The 17,783-nt window shown below is 41.4% G+C and overlaps 1 protein-coding gene across 1 annotated transcript in view; it reads right to left on the minus strand.

Annotated features, from left to right (window-relative positions):
• Nucleotides 1-17,783, minus strand: part of sorcs3a (sortilin related VPS10 domain containing receptor 3a) — a 239,875-nt gene that overhangs the window by 96,242 nt on the left and 125,850 nt on the right. Inside the window, exon 4 of the mRNA XM_054603842.1 lies at nt 12,228-12,386. Coding sequence (XP_054459817.1) covers nt 12,228-12,386 — 159 coding nt within the window. The remainder of the gene's footprint in view (nt 1-12,227; nt 12,387-17,783) is intronic.

Below are 17,783 nucleotides of genomic sequence, written 5' to 3' on the forward strand. Positions count from 1 at the left end.
AGGGGAGATGAAGAGCTCACTGAAATGAGATTGGATTTAAACAAGTGCGGCTGCTGTCCTGGGGCCCTTACATGGATGCTCTTTGAGCGGATAGGTGGAGACTCCATAATGATGAGACACTTAGTTTCCCTACTGTTCAGATTTATGGGCTCTAAGGCCTGTTACGATCATTAGGGGGATTGTGAAAGAAAAAGGGAAATGGGGTTGAGACTATATGGGCATGGGAGGAGGTGGAAATTACACCGAGGTTTTTTTCTGCTAACACAGCACTTTTGAACCATAAATCTTTGATCCTCTCCTCCCTATTTGTGCCGTGGCATTTTATAATGGAAGTCTCCCTCTAATTTCACACTCCAATTAGTAAATTACTGATGTCATAATATGCAACTCCTGGGGTGAGAACAAACAAACAGGTCACACCCTGAGGGAACTTGGTTAACTAAAGAAAAAAAATAGATTTTACTCAATGTTGCTAAAAATGAGCGGCTTTTGTTTGTTTTGTTTGATTGGGTTCGAGGTTAGTCAAACAACCCTTAATGAACTGTGCAACGATGAAAAAAGGAGGTATAAAAGGAAAAGATGCCCCTCGAAAAAACATTCAAATGTTTTTATTTTTGCATTAATGCAAAATAAACCAGAAGGAACCTGAGTTATTGAGATGGATCTCTGAGAAAGACTTGTACTACTGCTTGTATATTACCCTGGGTTGATTAACATAAAAAAAACTGATACTGTTGCTCAGATGACTCTTAAGGCCTTTGCACACCGGGGCTCATCGTATACAAGATACAAAAACTCCAAATAGACAAATCGCAATAATTCACATTAAAGCTATTCATTCTGGCAGCGATGCAAATCTGTGACGGTGGCAACACTGTCACAAGATTTGAATAGTTTTGCACAGGGAGAGGAACAACTACAAGGATCCTAGTGAATTGACATGCAAATAATTCACATGAAGAAAAAAATGATCTCTCTCCTGGGAAACCAAACCATAGCCCATAAAGCCCTTCCTGTTGATGACCATTGACATGATAAAGCACTGCAGGACAAAAATGTTCTGGCACATATAACCAGAGGTGTAGTGCTGCGTATAAGCAGGTATACAGACCAGTCACGGCAGAGCAGATCTTTTAAAGAGACTACAGGCAGTCATTTTACAAACTGTCATAAATCTGTGGTGTTTATGGAGAACTGGGACTTTTGTTTCCTGATGTACGTCTTTAAGGCAGTGCTTTCTTCAAGTCAACATAAAACAGCACCAGGCATGAGGAAAAGCACTATCTGAAGAAAAAAACCTGTTGCAAGATTCATAATTAATTAGACAAACACCACAGAAATGAAGCGAACACATAATGTGGTCCTTCTCAAATCTAGAATCAGGGTCAGACTTAGGGTTATGGGGGTAGGTTGACATATTTTTAACCATCTCAACTCATGGACAACTTACTCACCTGATCTGGCGCTAACAAACACAGTCAACAGGGCCGAGGTGATCTATGGACGTCATCGCTAACAAAAATACATTGTTTTGTAAAACTCGTCAGCGGGACACAAGATTAACTGTTCCCTATCATAGCATGCGTTGCCTAGGAGACAAGATACAGCTAAAGAACTCGTCCACGGTATTCCTAAGGGAGGAATTATTTTAGACAGAGACCAGACAACGTGCTGCTCTCACGCTAACCCTTGACCCCGACCCTAACCCTGACCCTAACACTAACCCGTCACCTTGACCCTGACCCTAGCCTGACGGGTTAGTGGTAGTCACTTAACATAGATTTTCTAAATGAATGATGAACAGCCACGTATGAGTGAGAAAATAGCTTTAACTAAAGTTACAAACTGTGAATCATTTCAATTGTTTCCCATCCCCCACATTGATTATTGCATATAACTGCAGTGATTAAATCAATCCAAGTCATAACCATGTCAAAATGTAAGCACTTGAGTAAAAACACAGATTCTCCAGTTGAGATTGCTAAAACCATAATCTTTACAGAAATCATTTTGAATTTGAGGTCCATTTTATTTTGGATCAGGAATTTGACAAAAAGGGTCTATTCTTTTTTACATTTCTTTGTCTTTAAGAGACAATGATTGAATGAAATATTGATTTTTCATTCATACAACTTTACATATTTTTTGGGGTAAAATGTAATATGTTAATCGGGAATTAAAACATAATCTTGAATAGATTTCTAGATTCAAAAATAATCGGTTGGGGTTAGCAGGTTAGCCGCAGTGCTGGCTTACAGAAGTGACAAGAGCTTTCCTGTCAAGGTTTGGTAAAGATGTTATGTTCCCCCCTGCTGCCCTGTGTTTCAACACTGACAGGCTCACTTGTGGGATGACGGTGAAAATGTCATGATTCCACGTAGCCCAAAAAATACACCTTGACTCCTGCTGTAAGAAAACAGCTGAGAGAAGAGCCTGCATCCATCCTGCCAGACGCCACAGAGGCAAGGGGAGTGGCCAGACATGCTAATACCATTCCAGTTCACACAGGTTCAATTTCAATTGTTTGATTTGGAATCCCTTCATGTGCTTTTATACTTATTAAGAGTTAATATAGAGTTGATAAAGGGTTTGATTGTAAGAAGTGATTTTTACCTAGTGTGTCATATCAGGGTTGGCTCGGCTGCAGCGTCAGCGGGGCTGGCATGAGGGGAAAACACAGCAGGCCAGCAAACAGGCTGATAAACAAGTCAACAGACAGATGAACTGATATCTATTCAACTGTTGCAGCACCAAAAGAGGATGTCAGTGAAGCCTCTATATCAGATAGAAATGAGTTATTGGATGAGAATCTGAGCACGATCCATCAATCTTCATTTGCTCATTTATCGGTTAATTTATCGGTTCATTCCCTTTTCTCTGTTTCTTCGTCCCTATCGTTCTCTCCCCCCCACCCCCACCCCTTCCTCTGACACACCTCACAGACACATACCCACTAACAGTCCCTTTACCTCCGGCCTCTTCTCTCTATCTCCCACACCTGACAGCAGTGTTTATCTTCTATGAAGAGCTAAAAGTAGACTGACAGGCCCACACAGCTCGAGGAGAGCAGTGGCCATGCAAGCAACAAGGAAAGGTTACAACAGATGTTGAAATATCAAAGGGAGGTGGTTAGGAATAGGGGGTATGCTGGCGTTTCATAGGATTGGGGTTAGGTGGTAAGTTGACATTTCATTCTTGAAGACCAAACGACAAAACAGTCTTAACTCAAGGTCCACTGGAGACACGTAAAGGTTACGGGGGAAGTTGAAAAATCAAAGGCGCCTCCTTCAGCCGCTGAATTCTAATCACTTTCAGAGGACACAGGGTGGTTTCTCAGGGCAAACAGACTAGACCTGCATACAATAAAGAAATCCCACTCTGGTATGCCACCGTGCATGCTAGCTAACTACCGTTTAATGGAAATTAGCAAATTGTCTTAATTTGTTTGGGTTAAGGTTAAACTGTCAGGATGCCTGATCAGAACTTTCTCTGAAGCCCTTTGTACACCTGGCCTTAACAAGTGGACGCTTTAAGTACGTCCCTTCACATCATTTCCGTTTGCAAAGACCAAATGCGCTGTAGAAGTAGTGTCGAACATATTTTAAAATGCAGGAACATTTTATGAACATATAAGGTTACAGCAATGGCGGTGCACAGAGCTTCAGATAGAAGATTTGAAGATCACTGGAACAAAAACACCAACGCAACAACGACAGTATGAAGATCACATCCTCAACACAAGTTTCACTCTCAGTGTGTCCTGTGACATGCAAAATACTTTCAAAATACTAACATTTAAAAATACAAGAACAGGCCAAAACACCCAGAGCTATCTAAAGGGCCGTAGCACCACCTAGTGGAAAGGTCACATGACGCTACTGAAGAAATCAGAACAATCTAGCCCTTGGCGAGTTCCAGGCCAAACAAACTGCCGAAGATGTGTGATGCATTTTGATGACTCTCTCTAAGCTTTTTGAAATTTTCCTTCAGTATGGCCCAGGAACGTTTGTGCACACACTGCTAAAATAATCTGGCCATATGCTACCCAGACCACCGCCCAGACCACCGCCCAGACCACCTCCGAATGTGGTCAGAGCGATTGGTTCTCATTTCACACATGTACGTAGAGCTGTCCACTTGTGACCGTACCACGCATGTAAACTCCTATAGGGTCTGAGTACAAACAGGTGCAATACTATTAATCTTTTTCAGGACAGGTTGTTTGAAAAGGCTTAGGATACTGTCCATACTGTCAGGGCTTAGGAATTAGTACAAGGGGATAGGGGGTCAAGGAGTAGGTTGACATTTAATTCTTGACCTGTTTGATAAAATAACCGCTTGTTCTGGATCTTCCTCCCATGGTCAAGGATGAGCCTTTAACCTCAACATTCAAGCCAACATGGATGGTTGTTCTGGAGCTGCTCAGAGTCATGACTGTTTAGCTGTGTCCCAATCCAGAGGCTGCATCCTTCAGAGGTGTATCTGTAGACCGATGGCGTCACAGCGGCCGCGACGAGGCCGTCCCATTCACGACTCCTTCTAATGCAGCCGACAAATGCAGCCTACATTTCCCAGATTCAGAGGACACAACTGATGGATCCTTCACGGCCCAACATATCCCAAGATTCATTGCGTGCCGGTGAAGTTGATTTATATTTTCTTTTTAATCGACATGGCGACTAGTGGACCAGCAACGAGATAAATTCACATTTAAATATAATTATTGTGTTTTAACTCACGTTATGAATATTTACAGATACAAGTGTTAAACTAAAAACAAGGGACCTGATCAGATCACACTGATGTTAAAATGATCGGTTAACTTACGTGACGCTATTAACTAACCAGCTAACGCTACCGAGAGCCGCTGCGCTATTTACAGCAGCTCGTCCATTTTAATCTTTTAACTTAGCTTTACCTCTTTTATGACAACCGCAGCTGGTTGCTAGGAGACAGGAGCGGCAAAAGGGCGGGGGCGCCAAAAGCTGGTGACGCAAACAGGAAACCTCTGTAGACCAGACCGTCTCATTTTGGAGACCGCTCGGTCCAGCCTTCGCGGTATTTACAGGACGCGGCCGACGTAGACCGGGTCCTCCGATGGATGCAGCCGCTGGATTGGGACACAGCTACTGAATGCCTGCTGTTCCATTTCAACCTGGCAAATGACCTGCTAATGAAGACCGTGTGATACAGTCAAAGTCTAAAAGCCAATTAATGGACATCGACCTGAGATAGTTTGGTCAGTACAGTCTGTCTACAATACAGGCACACAATATTAGTTACTTTGGGTACTTTTAGTGGGTTTTTCCCGTAGCAAATAAGCAAGTAATGAATTTCCCAAAAGCCAAACTCTTGTGGCTTGCTTGATAATACAGCCTTACATGGCACACCACTTTGTTCCTCTGCAATCAAGAGTTAATGACTGAAGTATAAACTTCAGTGAAGGCTACCAAGTGGCAGAAAAGTTTCTTCTCATTGCTGGTGATACACTCCACTTTTGGCTTGGCAGCACACCTCCATCTGCTGTTTTGACAACGGCGTGACAACACATATCTGCTATTCCATCAGAACAAGTTAGTCCATCTGCTGTGCCTGTCTCTGCTTGCCATGTAGCCGTCAGTGCTTCACTGTATCCATAATTTTCCTTTGATTTCAGAGCCCCCTTCCCTGTTTCATCACACAAGACGCACAGAACCCACAATCAAACATTTCCTCACGAATCAAGCCATGCTTGACCTGCTGTCATCTCTCCCTCTCATATCGTAACTTTTGACATGTGGCTTTATACTAACACTTAGATGCTCCTCCCACACCACGTCTCCTGCTATCATAGGCTTTTTGTTGTGTTCTTTTCTTTAGTTTTACTCTCTGTTTGTGCTTATGCATTTTCACAAAATTGATTTGACCCTGACTAATCTACCAATGCTTTTTTGTCCTTTGTAATACTTAGTATACTTCTTCTTCCGTCTAGTGTTAAGCTGCCAAAGACAGCTCCCCCTATGATCATTTAGTCATGATCTATTGTATTATTACTGTTTGACTCTGAGCCATCCATCACCTGTCTAATGACATTAATCTTCCCGTCTGTAGCAGGTTGCCAGCTCAGAGCCGGGGAGAACATTGTCTGAATCCCGTATGTGTTGAAATTCACACTCAGTAATGTAGCTGCTGCAGCCATTGAGACACCAGCTCCCTGCTACAACAGCCTCGGTGTTAATGGATTGTTGCACCTCTAGTGGAAATACAAACACAAATTAAATGTTTGCCATGACCTATGGTTTTGTTTTGTTCAGTCTTAGGGTAATTCAATTGCAGCACAGCACGAACACGGAATACATGTCCATGCGGACGACTTCTGATGAGGTTAGAGCTGAACTATGAAAGCCCCTGTCCTCGTTAAAACACAATACTTGCAGTGTGAATATACCCTAGTGTTTCTCTCTGTTCCTCTAAAGTGCAAGTTTCTTTATTTGCTGCTTGGGGTTTAAAGGAAATGTGCGGATGGGGAATTTAAATCAGTGTCAGTGCTCAATCTTTCTGGAGGCTGGTCATAGACCAGACCAGCAGGAAACTCCCCTTCTGGGTCTGTGAGCTTGCATGCAACAGCCCCGCTGTTCTGAGGTCTGCTGGGAAGTCACAACAGGTGCCTGACAGGTACATTTTTAGAACATGAGCACAAAACCAAAATATGTTAGTCACATATTTTTTTGTGGCATAGCTGAAACCAAATCATTTAAAATGCATTGAATATGATATGACAGTGGAGAAAAGTGGCTGGATAATAAGGGAGCAGTCAACCAGTTTTACATGATGGAACCATCATAGGCACTGAAAGTACAACTCAGATGTAATATGTCTTCTGTGGCTTTGTTTAGTCTGAGAAACGACCCCTGAGGGGTTAAGCCTCAGCCAGTCTGGTGGTCCAGCAAAGGATCTTAAAACAATCAAATGAAATGTCGTGTATGTACCTTTATGTATATGAAATCACATGTATTTACAGCTCAGTTGTCCTTATTTTGGGGATCAATTTCACAGTTTAACCATCATAGTGTGAAATAAAGCTTTTACCACCGCTCGATATCAGCCCATATTCAGTAAACATATGAAATCAGGAGATCAGTATTAACTCTTTCTAGCTGATCCCTGATAATGTGACATTGGGAACAACAAATTGGTGGTGAGGAGGAGGAGTGCTAGTAACGCTAACAGCACCGGTGTTAATGGCTAATGTACAAAGGTTCCATTCATCCATCCATCCATCTTCCGTAAGCTTATCCAGTTAAGGGTCGCGGGGGTGCTGGAGCTGATCCCAGCTGTCAATGGGTGAAGGCAGGGTACACCCTGGACAGGTCTCCAGCCTATCACAGGGCAGACATATATAGACAGACAACCACTCACGCTCACATTCACACCTACGGGCAATTACAGAGTCAGCAATGAACCTAAGCTGCATGTCTGTGGACTGTGGGAGGAAGCCGGAGAACCCGGAGAGAACCCACGCTGACACGGGGAGAACATGCAAACTCCTCACAGAAGGTTGTCTGGCCCGGGAATTGAACCCGGTTTTGCTCTTGCTGTGAGGCGACAGTGCTAACCACTACACCACCGTGCAGCCCAGGTTCCATTCAGTTCCATTCAGTTCCATTCAAATGCCATCATGTCAAATGTAGCCTTTGGCGAGACACTCGAATAAATATAGTTAGTTGAAGATGTTTTCATAGCAATATAAATAGCTTATCAAGCAGCTTATAATACATCATTGAAACTGCTAATGCCAAGATATATTTATTTCATAAATAAAAATACATTATTTTATTTCCTAATCAGTGAACTGTGTGTTTATGTAGATAAATCAAATCAACACATGTACTACACTTTTACACTGACTTCAGAGCGGTTGAAATTAGTGTTGAATATATTGAAAATATATCTTAGGAAAATAGTCTGGAGCATGTATTCCAGCTGTTATAACAAAACAACAAAAACATCCAATATTGGGATATACCTGTGCATTAATTTCCCCTCATGGGAAAGTGTAATAACTTTTGTGAAACTAAAATGTTTAAGTCCACCATCAGATCAAAACACAGAATTTGTCCAACGCTTAATTAAGTAACTGCAAAATATAATGGCATCAGCCTCAGCTGCAAATATAAGCTTGCTAACATGCTAAACTGAGATCGTTAACGTAGTTAACATTAAAGGCTACCTGCAAAGCATTAGCATGTTAGCATGCTGACATTAGCATTTAGCACTCCTAAAGGATTTGCATAAGAAGCCGAAAGCCTAAAAAAAAAGGAGTGAGGCTGTTACTCTCTTGGTTAAAGAAAGGCTAAGTTACAAACCGGGTGGTTGACGTTTGAAAGCAGTTGGTGTTCTGATAAAAGATAATATCAAGTTTCAGAACGGGAAGATGAAAATTTGGGGAAGAAAATGAATAAAATAGAAAAAAAAATGAAATCCATATATATATATTTGAAACTGCTGCACCAATTATGACAACTCTTCTTTTAATCTGCCACTCCAACTTTATGAACTCATGATACAAACGCACTTTGATAACCAGACAAGGAACATGGGGGGTCATGACGTTGATAATAAATAATAATGATTAATTACAAATAATAGCTGGAGAAGTATTCCATTCTGTCATAGGTCAGAATTCATATTCACAGAACTAACTGATTGCAAATAATGTTTGATTACAGCGTGCAGCACCAGACTGTTGTCTCTGATGCAATTATTGGATGAGTTACAGTAATTACTACACAGTCCATTAGAGAGTCACGGCCTTGTCTCTCAAGTTTGCTGAGGCATAAGCAGCGCTTTGGTAAATTCCACAACTCAATTGCGAGTGCCATAAAGGGGAATATTTATCTGATTTCTTCATGTTCAGAGACATGTATTTATCTGCATTATCCCTCAAATGTTACTAATTATCTGCCAGCACACCATCAGAAAATATTGTAGCTTTCATGTCAGCTACAGGGCAAGAAAGTCTCTCTTTAATAAGTGAAGAATTCAGAAAAAAAAACACCCTGTTCTTGTCTGAGCTTCTGTCAAAAAGAAAAGATGCCCAAACACCCAGTGTACTGGCAGCTCTAATGTTTCACAGGGAATAAAGGAAGACAATTCCAATAAGTGCTATGTGTGGAGCTTCTTGCCTCTTCTGTTCTTCTGTGGCAGCCTGTTTACATAACTCACTCATTTGGCAATACCAGCATTGGCCTTATTCTCAGAAGCTAACTTGGGACTACATCAATGAGTAATTGTCTCCACAAACCCCTCACAGTCACGAGATAAGAGCCTGGTCAGGTCACTAAGAGTGGTTCATCTAAAAATACCTCCATTTACTCGAGGAGGGGACTGAACTGAATGTTTCATCATAAAATAGAAGTACATCAAATATTTCACTGCAGCCTGTTTTTCCTGACATTCATTCTGATGTCTCACTAAACAGTTTCACCCCTGTCTCAAAGTGAAGTCCTCAGGGCCACACAAAACCACAGCTAAGCACCAACTTCAACTAATTAGATTCAGAGTGACCCAGTCTGAAAACTATTAGGCGGTTATAAGCTGAAAATGAGCATATTAAAGCTTCTCGCTGCTGGCTCAACAGTAGAGATGAAGCGCCGAGGCCTGCGAGGGGAAATTTAGGTTGAATTAAGCAACCAATAATATCTGTGTTAACCTCTTTTTACTAACTAGATGACAAACATATTCTTTATTTGCAACAACAGCCCCAGGAGGTGGTTGCAGTATGTGGATAACACTTTGAGGGGAGGAATGGAAATGGGTCTAGTGGAGGTCATAATCGTGCCTGGGCCTTTGGCTTTTGGGTGCCAAGGTGTCCTAGTGAGGATGCAAATTAAAGCCTCATTAGTCACATCCTCAAAATACCTGTAATCTTCATTGCATGCACTTACCCCAACTACCTTGTAAATGTTGAGTAGCCAAATCCAAGTCTCATCCACCTCTACCTCCTTGAAGTGGTTCTCTGCTTGGTTGATGTATACCCCACCTTTATGACTAAGATGTATTTAATCAGTGAGATCAATAGCTGTTACCGTTATTGATCTTGTGAGTCGATGTCATGGGTGTGTAAGGCACACCTCATATTTTGTTTGATTTTTACAGATAATGTAAGCTGCTAAGGGCTGTTTTTAATTAGCATTAGGAAAGACTGTTTTGGATTAAAATAACAGCAGTGACTGATGAGTAGTTTTTACTCCTTGAAATCCATCAGAATAATTTTATGTTTTGCCCGGAACCTTGGCTGAAGGCACACAGCACCTCTCTTTCAACTACTCCTACCCAGACTTCACAGGGATTTGAACTTCTTGAACCTGGCTGCCTTGTTCATCTTAATAGTTCCTCTTGCAGTCAAAAATAGAAGCATAGCAGCATTTTCATGCTGAGTTTTAAAGCTGGAGCAAAGTAGTGGAGCTCAAAGTAAAGTTTAGTTCCTTGTGACTTTTTTGCTTTCTCTGACTGAATATGCGTAAAAATAAAATTTAGAGGCAGATGTGAGACTTCAGAGGAGGAAAGCAGCTTCTACTTAATTAGCTCGGGCCATAACATCCACTAAATATAATACATTTAGTTAAAAAGAGGAATAAAAGGGGGAAAGCTTAACACCTAGTATGTACAATCTACAGGTTCATGTATTTATGCATTCTTTGTGAATCTACTTAAAATGTTTTGATTATCTCCGCCAGGATATTATGTATTGTGTGTGTGTGCGTGCATGAGGGTGCATCTCTGTGTCTGTCTGTCTTTCTGTCCACTGCTTATCTCGCATACTTCTGGACCCATTAGCCCGATATTTTTTTTACTCCTTTATGCTGGTTTATCATCAAGCAAATGAAAAACTGAACTGAGTGCTGACTACAAGGGAGAGAGAGAGAGAGAGAGAGAGAGAGAGAGAGAGAGAGAGAGAGAGAACAAGTTAGCTGTTGTAGAGTGTGTCTGTTGTGTGTAGAGCTAACAGCTAATGGAGCTAATCACACACAGCCTGACTGACAGTTTTTAATGAGAGGAAGCATCAAACAGTAAACTTCAGTTTAGCTGCAGAGAGCAGGTTCAGACAGCTGCATGGATCAAAATGAGAGTGCATCTGCTGTTTGAGGAAAAACACATCCGATACATACGCTTGCAGTCTGGGGGGGGGGGGGGGTGCACTTCTAGTTTAGATATTTATTGTTCACCCCGATGTCGGAATATTTCTTAGATGCTTTAAATCCACTCTGCCAGGACGAAACCTGACATCTGCTCCATCCTGTTCACCCATCATCACCCTGCTGCACCATATCCCGCATGCAGGGTGTGGGCTGTGGCTATCAGGTCAGGGTCATTGACCTTAATGGTAGACCTTTGGTGGGTACAATCTCAGAGCCCTGTGTGACGGTGGTGTGCAGAGCCCCATACTGTGTGACAAAAGCCAGTGAAGGTGACACCGGAGAAGTAAGACGGGAGGCTGGGAATCACTTTAAGGCAATGACGGGGCCAGTCCAAAACAAAGCCAGGGCCGATAAACTAATGAGCAGCTCCTTTACAGTCATGGTGATTACTCTTTCCCATCACCTTTTTCACAATTAAAGAACCAAGTTTGTAAATAATAATAATATTAATCATTTTTCCGAAAGGTTGCTTTTTATGAACCATGTAATGTGGCTCTAATAGTGATATAAATAGAATATTTAATTAGCTAAATGCTAAGCTTCCTGATGCTACATGTATTTTAATGAGGTACAATTCAACTTATATATGATGTTTCCCATAATTAATTAAACATGGATAAATATTCACTTAGGTTTAAATGGAGCCGCTCTTTCCATAAAATTCTCTTATGGATTTTGCACGTCAAAGTCTTCTTCCAGGTGTTGGAGAGTACTACAGCATATGTGAAAAAAGCTGTAGGAAGTCTTTAGAGTTTCCAGAGGGAGCTGTGTGAAGTCTGATAAATGTCCTTGTGATGTCACTTGAGTCAGCATCGGGCGAAAAATGTCTGGAGATGTGGAGTTAGAAAGAAGTGATCATTTTGTCGCTCGCTGCTTGAGGCTCGAGGCTAAAGGACATTGGCTGCTACCAGCATAACAAAGCCGAGTCTCCAACTGAACTGTTGGGGGTTGCCTTGTATTGTGGGTAATGTTGGCGCCAGGTTTCATAAAGGTAGAGACCACTCAAAGTAAATCACAATGACAGAAAAGAGACTGACACACTCTCACCTTCTGGTCGTGACTGTAGGCTAAGGCCCAATCCTCTTCAGTGGGGTGGAATAAAAGGCTCAGGATGTAGAAAGTGAGGCGGTACTTCTGGAAACTGGCTCCCTCATCAGAGCTGATCAGCACGCTGCTCTCAAACTCTGGATCGGTCAACACCATAATCTGAGAAGAGAGAGGGATGAGAAGGAGAGAGTGTACGCATGCAAGGGAGGAGGTATGAGTTTTTGAAGACAGGAGAGGAAAGGATTGAATGGCGAGGTTGAGTAAAGAGGTGGAAAGATAGGGAGACGAGAAGGCAGAGGAGAGATGTTAGAGGCCAGAGCAGAGTCAGCAGAAAAGGTCTGGCTTCTGGCACTCATCAGGCTATTCCTGACAACCATTCATACATCCAACTTCTGTTCATGAGCCTGCCTCACTGCTGCTGTTGCCATGGCTCTGTGGCTGAAAACTATAACAGGTGAAATAGTGTGTTTAACAAGAAGTGACCAAACAGAACACAGGTGGGTCATGAAAAAAACACTCCTTCTATATGACAGAAAGGCGATGGAGCTTGCAGTCTGAGTACAAACAAGCTTAGGCAGCCATGCATGAATCAGCATACACAGTATGGTATTTTCTTTATCAGCTAGTTCTTTAGGATGTCATTTCTTACCATTTCTCCTTCCAATAAAATTCAAATTTCAAATTTAACAGCACCTCAGTTGTAGAAGCCCTAATTTCATGGTTGGAATATTTCTGCCAGAGCTATCACAGTCATTACAGAATTCAATAAGAACAGGAATTCCACAATGCATATTTCCTTCAGCTAATGACATTTAGAGTCTTTGTGGAAGCAGATAAAATGGTCACAGCAGCTCCTCCTTGACTAAAGAGGAGGTGTGTGCATAGGTGTGGCTGTGGCGTAGTGGAGAGCAAGGTAGTTCTCCAATCAGAGGGTCGGTGGTTCGATACCCGGCTTCGGCAGTCGATGTGTCCTTGGGCAAGACACTTAACCCCAAGTTGCTCCTGAAGGCTTGCCATCGGTGTGGACTGGATGTTGCATGAATGTTAGTTAGATGGTGGCACCTTGCATGGTAGCCTGTCATCAGTGTGTGAATGGGTGAATGATATGTAATATACTACTGATTGTAAGTCGCTTTGGATAAAAGCGTCTGCTAAATGACTGTAATGTAATGTGTGTAATATAGATTTATTTTGAATCAGACATATGCTTTGAATACATGCATTTATTTTAAAAGGTTGTTGGATTTCAGATGTTGAAAAAAGTCCATTGTCATGACATTTCACTTATTATTTAGCACTTTTGTAGGCTAAAAAGTAAAAACAGCAATTTGCATCATTATACATAAATCAGCAGAAGTGTTCAAACTGAGTATTCTGCTACATGATAACTATAATTCCTTATCCTTTCAAGATTAGAATAGAACTTAAAAGTCCTTTGTTGTCATTCACAAGGCAAAGATAAAAAGTAAAAACACCCAGAATACACACAGAATGTAAGAAAACCATAATGAGTCTTCTATCCAAGTTACTGTGCAAAATCCTCTAATGTCTCCTTAAAATTAAGATTTTTTTTGGCCACTTTGGTGCAGACAGAGAATCTAAAAGACCTCTTACACATTTAGTATGGTAGATATGTTAGCAAACCAGACTGTTCTCATACATTGTTCTTTGCTATTCCTATATATGCATATCATAACTCCACTTCTGCAGTTATTTGAACCAAAATCATGATCTTTTCATAAACCTAACCAAGGTCATTTGTTGTCTTAACACTGCAGTGCCTGAGCAGCCTGTTTGTTGATAAATGCACAAAAAAATAGCAGAATCACTTTTCTTAAAATATCACGCAAAAGATTCTATGAAGGTACATTCACCAAGGGGTGGCTTATTTACACATCTAGCAGACACAAAGCAACATTATTATTCCATTTAAGTCATGTTTGCAACATTTGCAATGCTAGTGTTAGATGACAGGATAAAGTCCAATATTTAATATTCACACACTTTTTGACTTGGTTTGGGCCTCCACACATTGCAGAAGAACATATCCATCTGTTTATCTGCTATCTGTTCGACTTTCTTTGCAAAGATAGTGTGAAATAGATATGTTTAAATGGTGTTAAGGATATAAATTCATCATTCATCTAGACTGAATACGGTTGTATACTCGTTGTTTTTCTTTAGTTTTTATGAGTAACTCATTTTATATTGTAATGTGTGTAATATCAGAAACGGCCAATAGATGTCGCCATCTCACCACTAGGGGGGTTGTCTGTGCATTGTATTCACGCTTCTGTGTCAAGTTCCTCAGAAGAACAACAGTAACGCAAGACAGAAGAATAGTGTAACGCAGTGAACAGGCACCCTCATTAACACATTGTTTAAACTGTATTCAGGTGTCTGCTGCCGTTATTTGGTGCGTCCCGCCATCACACACTGACGGGAGGGCAACAATAGCTAGCGACTAACTTCACTCTTTTGCTTTCCGTTTGGCAGGTAGCGGGTTTATAATTCTTTGCATAAAACAAGGAAACAAGGTTGGTGAGAGTTGAGTCTGTGAGCCAGGAAACCGTGGAACTATTGGGAACTGCAGACTCGCGTAATATTCCTCTGTGTGTTAGTCACAAACCCCTTCACTTAACACTGAATCATTGGTTCCGTTATCAATATGAAAATATGGACTGGCAGAGCTTTAAACGTTTGTCCATACAAGGGTTGTGAATGGCCAGGTTTTCTCTCTTCAAATCAATTTGAAGTACAAACACAGCAGCACATTTGTCAGTGACAGAAAAGTCTATCCCTCTTTCCAGAGCTTTAACTAGAGTCCCTCCCCGGTGGTGATTTAGATAAATAGTTTTTCATCAAGCACCAATAAACAGGCAGCACATTCTCAACCTGTATTTCTCATTGGCCTGCCCTCTCCAAATTTTTGCCATTCTTTACCTGTCACTGTGCTATTCAAAGCCCTCCTTATGTCTGCCTCTGCCTTTGGAGCTTGTCAGATGTATTTAAGCAGAAATCCTATTCCGTAATACTGTAGTAAGCAGCGGAGTCTATTTTGAATTAGAAAATACATTTCGCTGGCCCTTATTTTGAGTCAAATGTCAGAGTTTCATTGAAATAGAAGAGTAGAAACACAGTGAAGAGGTGTAAGCACATAATGTACATTTCATATTTAAATCTAGCCTTTCCCTTCAAGCCTTGTACTCAGTCATGAGGGTTATTCCACCTCTGTATACCCACTATTTAATGATATCCTTCAATTTCAGTGCTTTTTACAAGCCTTGATTCATGGAGACTCACAAATTACTTGTTTAATACTGGGAATGAGGCCGAGAAAGAATCATCACATTCACTTCACTCATTTACCACCATGTAAGTGTGAAAACAGACACATTATTTCCAACTCTTACACATATTTCTAAACAATACAGTTTCTGTCTGTCACCTCTGCAATCAGAAAGAACGCACAACCAAATCAAAGCCAATACAAAGGCGGGAATACTGGCCAATTTCTCCTGAAATAATCAATCTCAGAAAAGAATTACTCACTTTCAAAATCATAGTGCCTGATAGCATTGGCAGGGGGTGATTAAGATTTCCCTCACAGCAAGCACTTGAAGAGAGTAGCAACACTTATTGGATAGAGGTTGTAGGGATAGCCGTGGTGTTTTATCAGCCTGATGTTGAGCTGTGCATAAGCTGGAGCACAGAGATCGAAGCCGGCAGCTGTCTGATCATAAGGTAAGTGGAGGTATGGATCAGAGACGGAAGGAAAGAGACAGCCGGCAGTACATGAATCACGTCACGACAGATCAATTGAGCTTAGTCTGTCTTGACGGGAGGTTTTTACAGAGTGTTCGCCGCAATATGCTCATTAAGCATGGTTCAAGACTTAATCACCTACATCTAACTATCATGTTTTCACTGTCTGGCCTCCTCGATGGCATTTTAAATTTTCATGTCTTTATTTTTAAATGAACCAGATCTACTGGCCGTTCTGTCAAGCTGAGTGCACACTGAGCTCGGGACAAAACGTCGACATATAGCAAAGAAGATTCATGGGAGGCAGCATTTTTCAGAGGCCTTGCGCTAAATGTCATTACTATCATTCAAATCTATAATGTGACAATTTAAAGGTCACAGCTTCCATCCACTTTTTTTTTCTCGGACAATGTTAGAGACAAAAGTCTGCCTTACCATATGCCTCCAGAATCATCGCAGTGAACATTCCTTTATTGTGGTTGAAAGGAATATCTGAAAGAGCAGCAGACGATTATCTCTTACACTGCATGATTAGGCACCCAGACTGCTCTTTTTATCTGGTGGAACACAGAAAAATAAGGCCACTCTGGTGCAAGGAGCCAACAAAGGAATGTAGCCAGCAGACAGGCAAACTTTCATCCATCTATGGGATGGCAAATCGAAATAATTAGATCAGAGATAAGGTGCAGAGGGGTAGAGCCAGAGGTCAACCATAAGAGTAAAATATCCTCCTGAGATCATTACAAGTTCTTGGTTCTGTCCTTTGATAACCCACTTACACAGTAACATGCACGCAATTAATGTTTTTTTTTTTTTTTTTTTTAACAAAGATTAGTTTAAATATATCAAATATCTGGAAAATAGTTTGGTGAATCTGATATCCGAACTACACTGTTCCTCGGTGTTATTATCTAGGAAAGTGTTATTGTTTTCCTCCTGCGGGTGTTAAGTTTATCTATTATATAATTATATAATTGACATAACAAAAGACAGACATGAGCAAAAGAGAGGCCCTTAGGGACTACAATCCTGCAATGCCCTTGATGTGGCATAACATAAGATAGGCAGGAGGAGTGAGTCATGAGGAGGAATCTGTTTTGTTCTGTTCCTCGCCCTGACGTGGTTTAGCTCAACAGTCTCAGGATCCTATTAACTCCGGCACCATGCAAACGTATTCAGAGTCAAAACCTTGGCTCGGACATGGACAAGGGAGGCTGATGAACCTGGGCACGTCCAACCAACAAGGGAGTTATGCTTTTTTTTGTTGATGGCACGCACATATTTATTTATTCAACAGATGCAGTTAGGCAGTTAGTTAAACCTAGAGAGATGATTTATTTCAAGGGTAACTTCTTTTTGAAAGTTTTCCCACACCTGTCAGAACAGGTCATTATGCTGAGATCCTATAGGTCTGCATACTAGGCACCAACAGATAACTCTCTCACTCCTATAACTCTAGTATATAAATATAAAGAAAATTGTTCCTCAATGTCACTGTGTCTAGCAAAGTGCTTTTCAGGGGCATAAATAGAGACAGTGCAGGCAGGGCGTTTGCACTGGAGCCTTTTGGGTGGGGGGGGGGTCATCGTCAATGACAGTGTGCACTAGAACCCGTCATAGTAGCGTGCACTAGGACCCGTCATAACAGCGTGCACTAGGACCCGTCATGATAGAGTGCACTAGGACCGACTTACCAGCGTGCACTAGGACCCATCAATAACAGCGTGCACTAGAACCCATCAATAACAGCGTGCACTAGAACCCATCATAACAGCGTGCACTAGAACCCAT

Source organism: Anoplopoma fimbria, chromosome 9 (genome assembly GCF_027596085.1).
Source record: "Anoplopoma fimbria isolate UVic2021 breed Golden Eagle Sablefish chromosome 9, Afim_UVic_2022, whole genome shotgun sequence".
NCBI classification, from domain to species: Eukaryota; Metazoa; Chordata; class Actinopteri; order Perciformes; family Anoplopomatidae; genus Anoplopoma; species Anoplopoma fimbria.